Consider the following 12086-nt stretch of genomic DNA (forward strand, 5'->3'; position numbering starts at 1 on the left):
GAACTTGAAAGAGTATAACATTCATCAATATAGCCTAAACCTCTTTTATCACCAAAAGGCTTGCCTACTTCAATTATCTTGTCTAATCTTTGAGCAACTATTATCAACTTTTTAATAGATTCTTTAGCCTTATCAAGTTTTTGCAAAGCATTAAATTCCTTTTCTTTGAGAAATTTAATCAAATTATCTTTTTCACAACTATCATGCTCAAGAAATTTAACTTTGTCAAGCAAGGCATTTTTCTCATCACAATCAAAAGCATGCTTGTCACAAGAGATATTCATTTCATCAATATGCATAACATCATGCTCATTCTCTTTTAAGCAAGCAATTTCTTCAAGTAAAGACTTATTTTTACTAGATAAAACATTGTATTTCTTTTTAAGCACAACATACTTAGAACTAAGTTTTTCTAAATCATTTTGCATATTTTCAAAAGCTTCGAATAATTCATTATAAGAAAGAGGTTCTAGAGTTACCTCATCATTTTGTTCATCCTCTTTGTCACTATGAGCCATAAAGCAAAAATTGGCCACTTCTTCATTATCACTCTCACTTTCGCTTTCATCGCTATCATCCCAAGTAGCTTTCATTGCTTTCTTCTTGGATTTCTTGGATGATAGAAAAGGACAATTGGTTCTAATATGATCCGACTTCTTGCATTCATAGCATATTACCTCATCATTTTTGCTCTTTTCACCTTTTGACTCTTTTTGGTTGGAGAGATGCTTCTTGAATTGTTTCTTTCTCTTGATGAAGTTCTTATACTTACGTGAAAGATAGGCAACATCATCTTCATCTTAGGGAGTCAACTTCTAAAGAGATGGTCTTTAAAACTATACTCTTTTCTTTCTTTTTCTTCTCATCCTCCATGTTTTTCTTGATCTTTATCTCATGCGTCAACAACGAGCCCATGAGTTCATCAATGGAGAGAGATTTGAGATCCTTTGCCTCTTGAATGGCGGTGACTTTAGGCTCCCATTGTTTAGGCAAAGACCACAATAGCTTCTTTATCTTCTCAAGATTTGAGTACTTTTTCCCAAGTCCTTCTAAAGCATTGACAATGTTAGTAAATCTAATAAACATATCGGAAATAGCTTCATTTTCATCAATTTTAAACATTTCATATTGATGAACTAACATGTCAATCTTTGTTTCTTTTACTTGACTAGTTTCTTCATGAGTAATTTCTAATTTATCCCATATCTCTTTAGCGGTTTTGCAAATAGACACTCTATTATACTCAACTTCATTCAAAGCACAAAATAAGCAATTAATAGCTTTGGCATTTAAAGAGCATGATTTCTTTTCATTTACTGACTATTCTTCCTTAGGTTTTATAGTGCTAACACCATCAACATCTTTTGTTGAAATTTTAAAACCTTCCTCAACAATATCCCATAAATCATAATCAATAGAAAGCAAGAAAAATCTCATTCTATTTTTCCAATAACTATAATTAATACCATTAAAGAAAGGAGGTTTTGTAATAGATTGACTATCCGTAAAAGGGATAAAACATAAAGTTGTCATAGCTCAAAAACAATTAAGTTTATTAAGAAATAAATATTTCAAAAAGAGCAACCCATGCGGATACCAATTGTTGTATCGATATGGCAACCCTAAAGGGGGTGAATGGGGTTTAATTAAACTTTTTTTTTTCTAAATTAACCCAATTAAACTAATTAATACACTTTTTATAAATAATAAGAAAAATTCAAATTATGCAACAAATAAGATGACAAAAAATGTGATAATTTAATTCTATCAAATTTTAGCAAATAAATAAGAACAAACTAAAACATACAATAAATTGCTTAAATTAATTGCAAAAATAAAAAGGAAAGAGTTAGAGAAGAAGACACCATAATTTTTATAGTGGTTCGGTCAAAGTCGACCTACTCAACTCCCCAAACGCCTCTTGGGAATTTCAATAAAATCTTTCCAACTTTTTCCACGGATTAGAGCCCAACCATTACACCAGCGCTCCTTTTACGGATTTAAGAGCAAACCCAATCCTTTCCACCATTTAGGATCAAACCGTTACAAATATTGGAATTTTTGAAGAACACAATACGACTCTCACTAGAGTGGATTTACAAGTTTAAGCACTCAACAAGTTTATCCTCACAATACAATAACACTTTCTCAAGAATAAGATGAAAAGAAAAAAAAAATTGAACTTAGAGCAACAATGGAACTTTTGAGTTTTGGAGGATTATGAAATGTAAAATTTGTTTGTTTAAAATTTGGAGAGAAAGATGGTTTATATAGAGATGGAAAGATTTTTAGAAACCACAATTAATTTGGACCATTGGATTTTGGAAAAGAAAAATCAATGGTGGAGATTTTAAACTAAACTAGTCATTAGATACAAACAAAATATAATATTAAATTCCGTTTCTTTTGAAATTCATTTTCTTTTTTAAAATTAATCCAAAAAATAAAAAAGCATACCATATGTCAAAAACTAGCCGTTAGACACAAACATAAAATAATATTAAATTCATTTTCTTTTTAATTCATTTTCTTTTTAAATTCATTCTTTTTAAAGTCAATCCAAAAATAAAAAATACTATGTGTAAAAAACTAGCCGTTAGACACAAACATAAAATAATATTAAAATTATTTTTCTTTTAAATTTCTTTTTAATTTCAATTTTTTTATTTTAAATCAATCCAAAAATCAAAAGTTCATCATATGTTAATCTCTTAATGATCCACCATTCAACCAATATGATGTCACATGTCTACATGCATATGGTCTGGTCATACCACGTCATCCACCACGATACTTTCTCTATAGATTTATTTCGGTCATATCGTCTTCGTTTTAGCTCCGATTTGAGTGATTCAAGAGGTGTTGGAATCGTTGTTCCGAGCTCTATGCTATGGACATATTAAAACACTAAGATTTTCAGTAATTAAAAATTGAGTTTGTTATCATCAAAACATTGATTAATTAATTAATTAAAATTAATTAATTTGAGATTAAGAGCCAAAAAGCCAACAAGTTTTGGAAGAGAGGGGAAGGGAGGCCTGTGGGTTCTCCTTGGTCTTTCAGGAAAAAAAAATTCAATAGAGCGACCTCCATAAAAAAACAATAAGAGAGAGAAAAAAAAATTCTACACTTTCCCACATACACATGAATAAAGAGAAAAAGGGGGACTCCCTTCCAAAAACATTTTCACAAATAAATTAAATAATTTATTTTAATAAACCATTTAATATATATTTATATGATAACCACCTTATCATATAATATATATTAAACTATATGTTATATCAAAATAACATATAACCCGTAGTTTAATATTGTATTAAATATAATATAATCTATAGTTTTCATTCTCTCATTAATGCATGGTATTTAATATAAATCTCATTTATGTTAAAAATTAATTATATGAATCCAATTCATATAATTAATATTTGAATCACATTCAAATATTTATTTTCTCTTAAATAAACTTTATATTATGATGTATCAAATATATTATATTAATTATATCATATATAATTAAGTTAAATTAATTATATCACATATAATTAATTCCCTCAATTAATTTGAACAATTCAAATTAATCCAGAATTGATTCTTATTAAATCCCTATTGAGTTATAGATGAGACCTCATGGACCTATAGATTGAAGCTTCAATGGTACTTGAATAATGAATTAAACTTCTTTAATTAAATTGTTCAACATCCATTAACTGTTAAACACTCCACTAAAGACCGACATCTACACTCTCCGTATTATAGATATATTTGTGTGTCCATTGGATATAACCAGTCAACATTGCGATGACCCTTTACAAATTGCTCGTAAGTACAATTCGGTCAAAATTACCATTTTGCCCCTATAGTTACATCTAACTCCTTAAGTACCATCGATCCCTCTAATGAACAATAAGTCACAGTCCAACTATGACCAAACCCCTATCTGGCCAAGAGAGGGTTTGACGCCACATTGTTCAAGCCCAAAATTAGCCCTTGAGGGAGCAATTTAACTTACCCAGGCATTGGAGGAGTGAATTCCGTCTTGTGTAGCTGTGTTTCCAGTTCTCCAATCAGACGAATCTCCAAAATGATAGGCTTATTGAATCAGCGCTTTGGCCACTCTCGTCCATATAAATCAAAGGACCGCCTTCATAGGCAGGAGTTCACAACTCACTCATGATTCAGGTCATGTAACCTATGGTCATCCTGGTGAAATAAGTATATTATGAACGACATTACATAAAAAGACTAGTCATTTCGTGGTCCAATATTATACAAACTCTTTTGTATAGTATACCCTCGCTCACATGTCTCTACATGAATGATCGAGATCAGATCATTTGTAGTACTTTACAACAATTGTAACATTTACAAAGCGGACCATATTCGTAGTGTCACTAGGATAAGCTACTTAGCCTTATCCATCTACTATAGACCATTTGGGTTATCACTTAAACATGATCCACCTTTATGTCTCTACATATATGTTTAGGCTACAAATGATAATCTCGGATGTTAGTTTATTGGTTTGTGAGTTTAATACTACTAAATATCAAATAAAACATCTCATATTTTATTAAATAAATAAATTATTTGTACATTACAATTACAAACTACAGAACCCTACGAGATTTAGGATATCGACCCCAACAAACTATCCTCCTGAATGAGTTATAGACGTTTCAATCCCTTATGAAAAGTAAGAGACCAGTAGAAGGAGTGGCAAATGTTGCCAATTCCAAAAACTTTCACGAGGAGTGGCAATTGTATCAATTGTAGCGAAAGCACACGGATCATCTAAGTATTCAAATCACTAACTTTGGCATAATGTAAAGCACGATTCTGCAGAAAAATGGGTTTCAAGACATACCTCTTGTAGAACTTCTTCAAAGCTTCTTCTCCAACTGCAATCTTTTCCATATCTTGTTGTAGACCACCTCAAGATCTTCCCCACTATTCTCTTGATGCTCTAGATTGAGTTGTGGGACTCAAAACAAGCTTGAATCAAGGGATGAAGAAGAAAAGCTCACTGCAGCAACCATTGTTGAAGAACTATTCTTCAAACCGAATTTTCTCTCAAAATTCTGTAGATTGCATGCCCGATTTTCACTCCAATCTTCTCATTATATTGTAGATCAACATGCAAAGAGAAGAGTTGCATGAGTTGCAGCTCATGTTTGGAGAAGACAAGGCAAATATATTGCTTCATGAGTGAGCTAGTTCAAAGATGGATAATGGGAAAAAACCATTTTTCCATTAAAGTGTTTTAGTTTTCCAATTTTCCTTTTTCAATTTTATCTAAAAATCAAATTTTGATTTAAAAAATCTATTTGATTTTAAAAATGAAAAAAATAATTAATTTCATAAATTAATTATTAAATAAAACTTAATTAATTTAATATCAAATATTAAATTAATTTTAACACATATCCATCTTTATATCTTTAAATCATATTTAAATATATACAAATTCTCCTATTTCGTTTAATTATAAAACTAATCATAATTATATCTCATATAATTACAAATTCCCTTAATTCTAATTTGAACATTTCAAATTAACTTATCACGCTATTCTAGAGCTGGTCCGTTACGAGCTAGTAGGGGGACCTCGCGGACCTACAGATCATGGGCTCCAACGATCTGAGATTAATTGACTAAACTCATTAGACTGGATTAATCTCCATTCGTTAACTAATGGGTCGTTCCACTAAAGCCCATAGTTGCACTCCCCTCATTGTAGATATATTATGTCCATATGATTTATCCATAATCAACAAGTCGACCCTTCACAGGTTGTTCATAATAACGGCTGAGTCAAATATCTGTTTTACCCCTAAGATTACGTCTTATTCCTCAAGTCTCTACTGATCCTCTAATGAACAACTAGTTTATGAACCAATCACCAAACCAAACTCTCTCAACCCAGTAAGAGGGTGGGGCCCCTTATTCAAGACCTAGATTCAGTACTTGAGAGAACAACCTTTCTCCTATCCCTAAATCGGGTAAGTGTGAACTCCGTCTTGCACCCTATATCCCCAGCTATCTATCCGGTCTTACCCCTGAAATGGGAGTCTTATTGAGCCAGCGCTGTTGAGCCAACCCTCAGCTATGCAAATCTAAGGGCAATCCCGAATAAACAGGAGTTCATAGTTAGCTCAGGATAAAGATCGAGTTACCTAGGTCATTTAGGTGAAATAGTCAGTCTTAAACAGTAAACAACGTTATAAAGTAAGAGTGACTTATTTCTTGGTCCGGATCTTATGCAAAATCATTGCATAGGACTCCCCCACTTCTCATGTCATAATATGTACGAATTAGGATCACATCGTATGTAGCACTTTACAACTCTTTGTAACATCTACAGAATAGGCCATATCCAATGGTGTTACCAGAATAAGGTACCCAACCTCATTCTGTACCATAGATCATTTTGACTATTTACTCGAATTCGATCCACTCTTATGTCTCCACATAAAGTTCAAGTACTCATACAATAGTCATGGGTCTTAGTTTATTAGATTTAGACTTTCATACAATTTATAAGATCAATAACAAGTATATTGATAATAGAAAATGTTTATCATTTTACAAACTGCGAGTTTTTAGAACATAAAACCCAACAGGTTCATCCTCGGGAACTAAGTCTACTCACTCATCTTCTAGTTCTAAGAAGATCCAAAAAAAAAAAAAGAAAAGAGAGAAGGGGAAGGCTCCTGTTGCTGGGAAAGGCAAGACCAAGGCCAAGGTGACCGACAAGGACAAGTGCTTCCACTATAACGTGGATGATCACTGGAACTGTAATTGCCCTAAGTAACTCATCGAGAAGAAGAAAGAGAAGTAAGGTAAATATGATTTACTAGTTTTGGAAACCTATTTAGTGAAAATTGACCATAATGCCTGGATACTTGAATTGGAAGCCACTAATCATGTTTGTTTTTCTTTACAGGAAATTAGTTCCTTCCAACGTCTCGATGAGGGTGAAATGACGCTCAAGGTTGGAATAGGAAATGTCATTTCAGCTCGTGCAATGGGAGATGCTAAGTTATTTTTTGGGAATAGATTATTGTTTTTAGAAAGCTTATACATTATTCCTAAAATGAGAAGGAACCTTGTTTCTATTTACTATTTAATTGAACAATCGTACTCTATTTCTTTTTCATCTAATGAAGAGTTCATTATGAAAAATGGTGTGACTATCTGTTCAGCTAAACTAGAAGACAACTTATATGTATTAAGGCCAATTGAATAAAAAACACTTTTTAACATAAATCATGAGATGTTTAAAACTACGAATATTCAAACAAAAAGGCGAAGAATTTCTCCAAGTAACAATGATACGTATCCTTGGCATTTGAGATTAAGTCGCATAAATCTCGATAGGATCAGGAGATTGGTAACAAATGAAGTTCTAAGCAAGTTAGAAGATGATTCATTACCTCTATGTGAATCCTATCTTGACCTTTTAGTGGAAAAGGTTATAGAGCCAAAGAGCCCTTAGAGTTCATATATTCGGATCTTTGTGGTCCAATAAATGTAAATGCTAGAGAAGGGTATGAATACTTCATTTCTTTCATAGATGATTATTCGAGGTATTGTTACTTATAGTAAATGGAACATAAGTCTGAAGTCTTTCAAAGAGTATAAGGTTAAAGCCTTTGAAACTTTTGTTTTATGCTAATAAGGTGTTTGATGATTTGACTCCAAAGCTAGAGGCTAATTCATCTTGACAAGGAATCTTGTACTGTGATATGACCCCGTAGCCCAAATATATTTGGACAATATTTGGCTTAGAGCAGTTCTTTCTTAAACCACATACCTTCATTATAGAAAACTATTGAGATTATAAAGAAGAAATTTAACAAATTAAAACTAGCAGTGGCTATTGAAGTGGTCCACAAATGGTAATCTTGGGAGTCCTATTGATATTGGTCCCTTTGATCTTATTATTTGGTGAGATGATGTATATGAAAAATCCACTTACTTTTGTTAGTATTCTCAGTTAAAACAATTAATGCAGATTTTAGGGTAGATTTAGGTAAAAGGTTAGAAATTAGAACATATTCTCGTTCTTTGTTTATGATGAATTAAATATTTATTTAGTTCACTGGCTGATTTATTATTAAAGTTAAATTAAGACGATTTATAAAAGATATTGTGTTTTTATTTTTTCATTAGGAGATTGAAATGATGAGATGCAATGGAGCTGCATATTTATCTATAATTTACCTATAATTTAGCTAGTTTTCTTAGATTTTGCTATTGTATTTGAATTTTCAAAATGTGTCCCCTTCTCAAAAATTTGTAAACATAACTAATTAGGTATGAATGGAAATGTAGGTGTACAAGGATTCCAGCGTAATATGATAATTCTAATATAGTTTGAGGGTATTTCGTCTCCAAAGTAGAATCTCAAATTAAAGTCGTAATCTAGTAGCTGACAAACCAAAATTGGAATTGACTAAATATGTCAAGTGGGGATAAAAAGTGACTTAACTTTTTACATTTTATACTCATGCTACTCTACTTAGTAAATTTTGTATATTGTATTTTATATTTTAACCCACTTTTATTGAATATTATTTGTTGATTTCTTTTATTGTTGTATATTTATTATTTCTTTTAGTTGTAAACAAACGGGAAGTAGTAAGTATGCTTGAAATTAAATAGTTTTATATGATATTTTGGAGAATGCAAATGATATTATTTGTGACACTAAAGTTATAAAAATTTATGATTCTAACTATTATTAATAATAAATAACAATATGGAATTGTTATAAAAACCTACAATAGCATTTAAAAGGCTATAGTAACATATACAAAACAAGCATTGTAACAAGTTTACCGTTATGAAAAATGCTATTAAATAACAATAATAACATTAAATTTATGCAATAGAAAGTCTTGTATAATATTTTTTAAAAAATTCTATAGAATATCAAGGACTTTCAAAACTATGATAGTATCTTTAAGGCACTATGAAAATTCTTTTATAGTTTTTTTACAATGCTATTAAAAATACTATAGAAAGTTTTTTATAGTATTTTTGTGCAGCTATAAAAAAACGCTATAAAAGACTTTCTACAGCGTTCTGTTTCACGCTATGAAAAGTTTTCATAACATTAATTGCGCTATCGAAAATAGATTTTCTATAGCATCTTTTTATGGCAGTGAGAAAATGCTACAGAAAGTTAAAGATTTTCAATACATGGGCTATGACCGCGTTTTGAAAACCCTATGTAAAATCCACGATAACATTTTTTTAATGCTATCGTAAATGATATTTTTTGTAGTGCAGACAAGTTTGGGCTTTGAGTTCAATGCCTCTCTTTTCCTTCCTCTCTCTGTCCATTGGTCCGTTTCTTAAATCTCTCATGTCTTCTTGAACTCAAGATTTTTTTGTCCGAAAATGATCCATAACATATATAATTCTTAATTTAACGTATCTAAAATTTAGAGTATAAATTGATATTTATAAAAATGAAGAAGTAGATTAGTGACATTGCTCAATATAATTTGATCAAATACACGACTACCCACCTCTAAAATCAGCTCTACCCACTTTGTATATCATGTGTCTTACCGCAACTCTCAAAATAATTTAGGAAAAAAGGGCTATATGGGAATGTAAAAAGAAGATGCGTAATAATCCGAAGGGTAAAATCATATGGTCATATTTGCATTACTTTTAACTCTTGATTTTGCCATATAATACAATTCCCCTATTGTTATTTTTAAATATTCTTTTTTTAGAGTTACTTGAGTTTGTTAAAATGACCAATTTATTGTTTTTTGAGTTTTTTTTTATACATCACAATCGTACTAAATAGCTTTACTCCACAATTTCAATAGTGTTTTACTTTTCAAGTTGATTAACTTCATCTTCCTTTTTTTTCTCTCAATCTACGATTTTATATTCAAATTATTATAATTAAAAAATTAGTCAAATTTAAAACAAAAGATAAATTAGATCAATTTGAATTAATTTAGGTTCAAATGAAATCTAGTTGAATTTGGGCATAATCAAATTTTTATCCCAAATCAAATTCTACCAAGTCTATTCCAAAATTTAGATATGAAAATAGGTTATTCTAATATATAACAACTTAAGTCATACACAATAGGGTAACAATAGGAATGACATGGTAAGCTCATAAACAAGACAACAAAATAAAGACACAAAAATTGATAACTTAGTCTGGTGCAATATCACCTACGTTTTATGGTATTGTGTCTAATTGAAAGAAACTTCACTAATAAAATTGACAATTATATATATAATGAAGTACTCATATGTTAAAAATCTTCAATATTTTTTTTTCTTTTTTTCTTTTCTTTTTCTTTTTCTTTTCGTTTTTTTTTTTTATAAGAAATGATTTTATTGATTGAATGAAATATCCAAAGATTGAAGGTACAAAAATGCAGTAAATCAAAGGGCATACAAAAAATGTTTCCAATGAGTAGTGAGAGGAAAAATTAAGACTGTATAACCGGTAAATCAATAAATAAAGGGGAAAAAAATGCAGAATATATACAATTGTCGAAAATGTTCTTTATTGTTCTATAATTTTCTAGGAAGATTCTTGAGTTCTTTTCGTCCCAAATCTTCCACAAAATAGTACCGATAATACTTAACCATAAACGTCCCTTAGAGACTTTGAAAGGGTGGCGACAAAACAACAATTGCATCCAACCCTGTGTAGTTTGAGGGAGAACGACGGACCAACTAAGAGCCTCCAAAATCTCAAACCAAATCTCTTCAATAGTCACTCCCATATAGACTACTTGTAGTCAATAACTCACCTTTTCCCTAAGCTTCACACTTATCTCTTGTTTCTCTAACACTCTATCCCTCAAAAGTTAAAATTTGATTAACTTGTGGATTTTATTTTTCTTAGATTCATCCCTACCAATGTCTAGTAGTAGAGATTCAAACATCTCACGTTTTTCCTAAATTATCAAAAAATATGCTCAAGCATCATGTTTCTATTCATCTATTTTATTTTTTGGCATGTCTTATTCTCAGTGTGTGAAACTACATTTTTTTTTCACTACAACAATTGTCGAGAAACGACATCAACCATGATGGTGAGGGAAATAATAAAATTTGGATTTCAAATGATTCTGATTGTTTTGTTATCATTATTGTAACCTAGATATGTAATTTGTGTACCTGCATTAATGATTGTATGGTCTATATAGTACAAAAGGAATGGAGTTTCAAAAGGCTACAATTTCAAAAATAAAGGAATTTGAAAGAAACATATTTCTCCATCAAACTAACACAATAATTCTATCTAGGAGTTTGTACAATACACACTGCCTAATTACATTCTTGCTCAGCCCCTCACCTAACAAAGGGTATCAGCAAATACTCAGCATAAAAGAGCTGCACACCACAACATTAATATAGAGCAGTTAGATAGAGGGGGAGTTTTTTTTAAAAAAATAATAATAATAATAACTTTCCAAGAGCAAATGAGTTGCACAAAAAACTAGTTCACATCAAAAGGATCCAAAACTATTAACAAAAGCCAAACAAAACTAAAAAAATGAGCTCCAATTATCTGAAAAAACAAATTCAAAATTCCATAGACGCGGATACTAGAAGAGGAGTCCATCTACGACCTTGAGTGGACTATGGCTATATCAAATTTTCCAAGTGTAGATCAAAATCAAATAGGTGTTAATATCTTTTCGGAAAAAAAAAAAAAAAAAAAAATCAAATAGATGTTAATTGTCAAAAAAGCATCAAGCAATTAACATATATACGTACCCAAAGGATCAATATGAGCAAAACTCAACTAGTTTAAACAAATATTTGCGATCAAGAAGGTAGAAGTTTGAATTTCCCATTTCAAATGGTACTTAACAAGACATGTGAGAAATATATAAAAGACAACTACTAAAATATTGTTGCCTGCCTTTGATATTTAATGTTCACATAAGGAATGGTCAACCTATAACTGATTTGATGTAATACGTTGATAATTAGTAAATGATAAACTATGCCATATGCTCTATAATTTCTGCAAGCACATTTTAGTAGTTTGCTTTGAAGAATTGTAAATTAGATTATATTTG

At 30.6% G+C, this 12086-nt stretch overlaps 1 protein-coding gene across 5 annotated transcripts in view; it reads right to left on the reverse strand.

The window, feature by feature from the left end:
* Window positions 1-11159: 11159 nt before the first annotated feature.
* The window catches only part of HPT1 (homogentisate phytyltransferase 1), a 29000-nt gene continuing 28073 nt past the window's right edge, over window positions 11160-12086 (reverse strand). For all 5 annotated transcript variants that reach the window (XR_005482217.2, XR_016530151.1, XM_039033507.2 and 2 more), the window contains one exon: window positions 11160-11391. Coding sequence is in view for 3 of the 5 variants with exons in the window: in XM_039033507.2 (XP_038889435.1) it covers window positions 11350-11391 (42 nt within the window). In the remaining 2 variants the exon portion in view is untranslated. The remainder of the gene's footprint in view (window positions 11392-12086) is intronic.

The sequence above is a fragment of the Benincasa hispida genome, chromosome 6, assembly GCF_027475165.1.
Source record: "Benincasa hispida cultivar pf3 chromosome 6, pf3_genome.v1.1, whole genome shotgun sequence".
Classification (NCBI taxonomy): domain Eukaryota; kingdom Viridiplantae; phylum Streptophyta; class Magnoliopsida; order Cucurbitales; family Cucurbitaceae; genus Benincasa; species Benincasa hispida.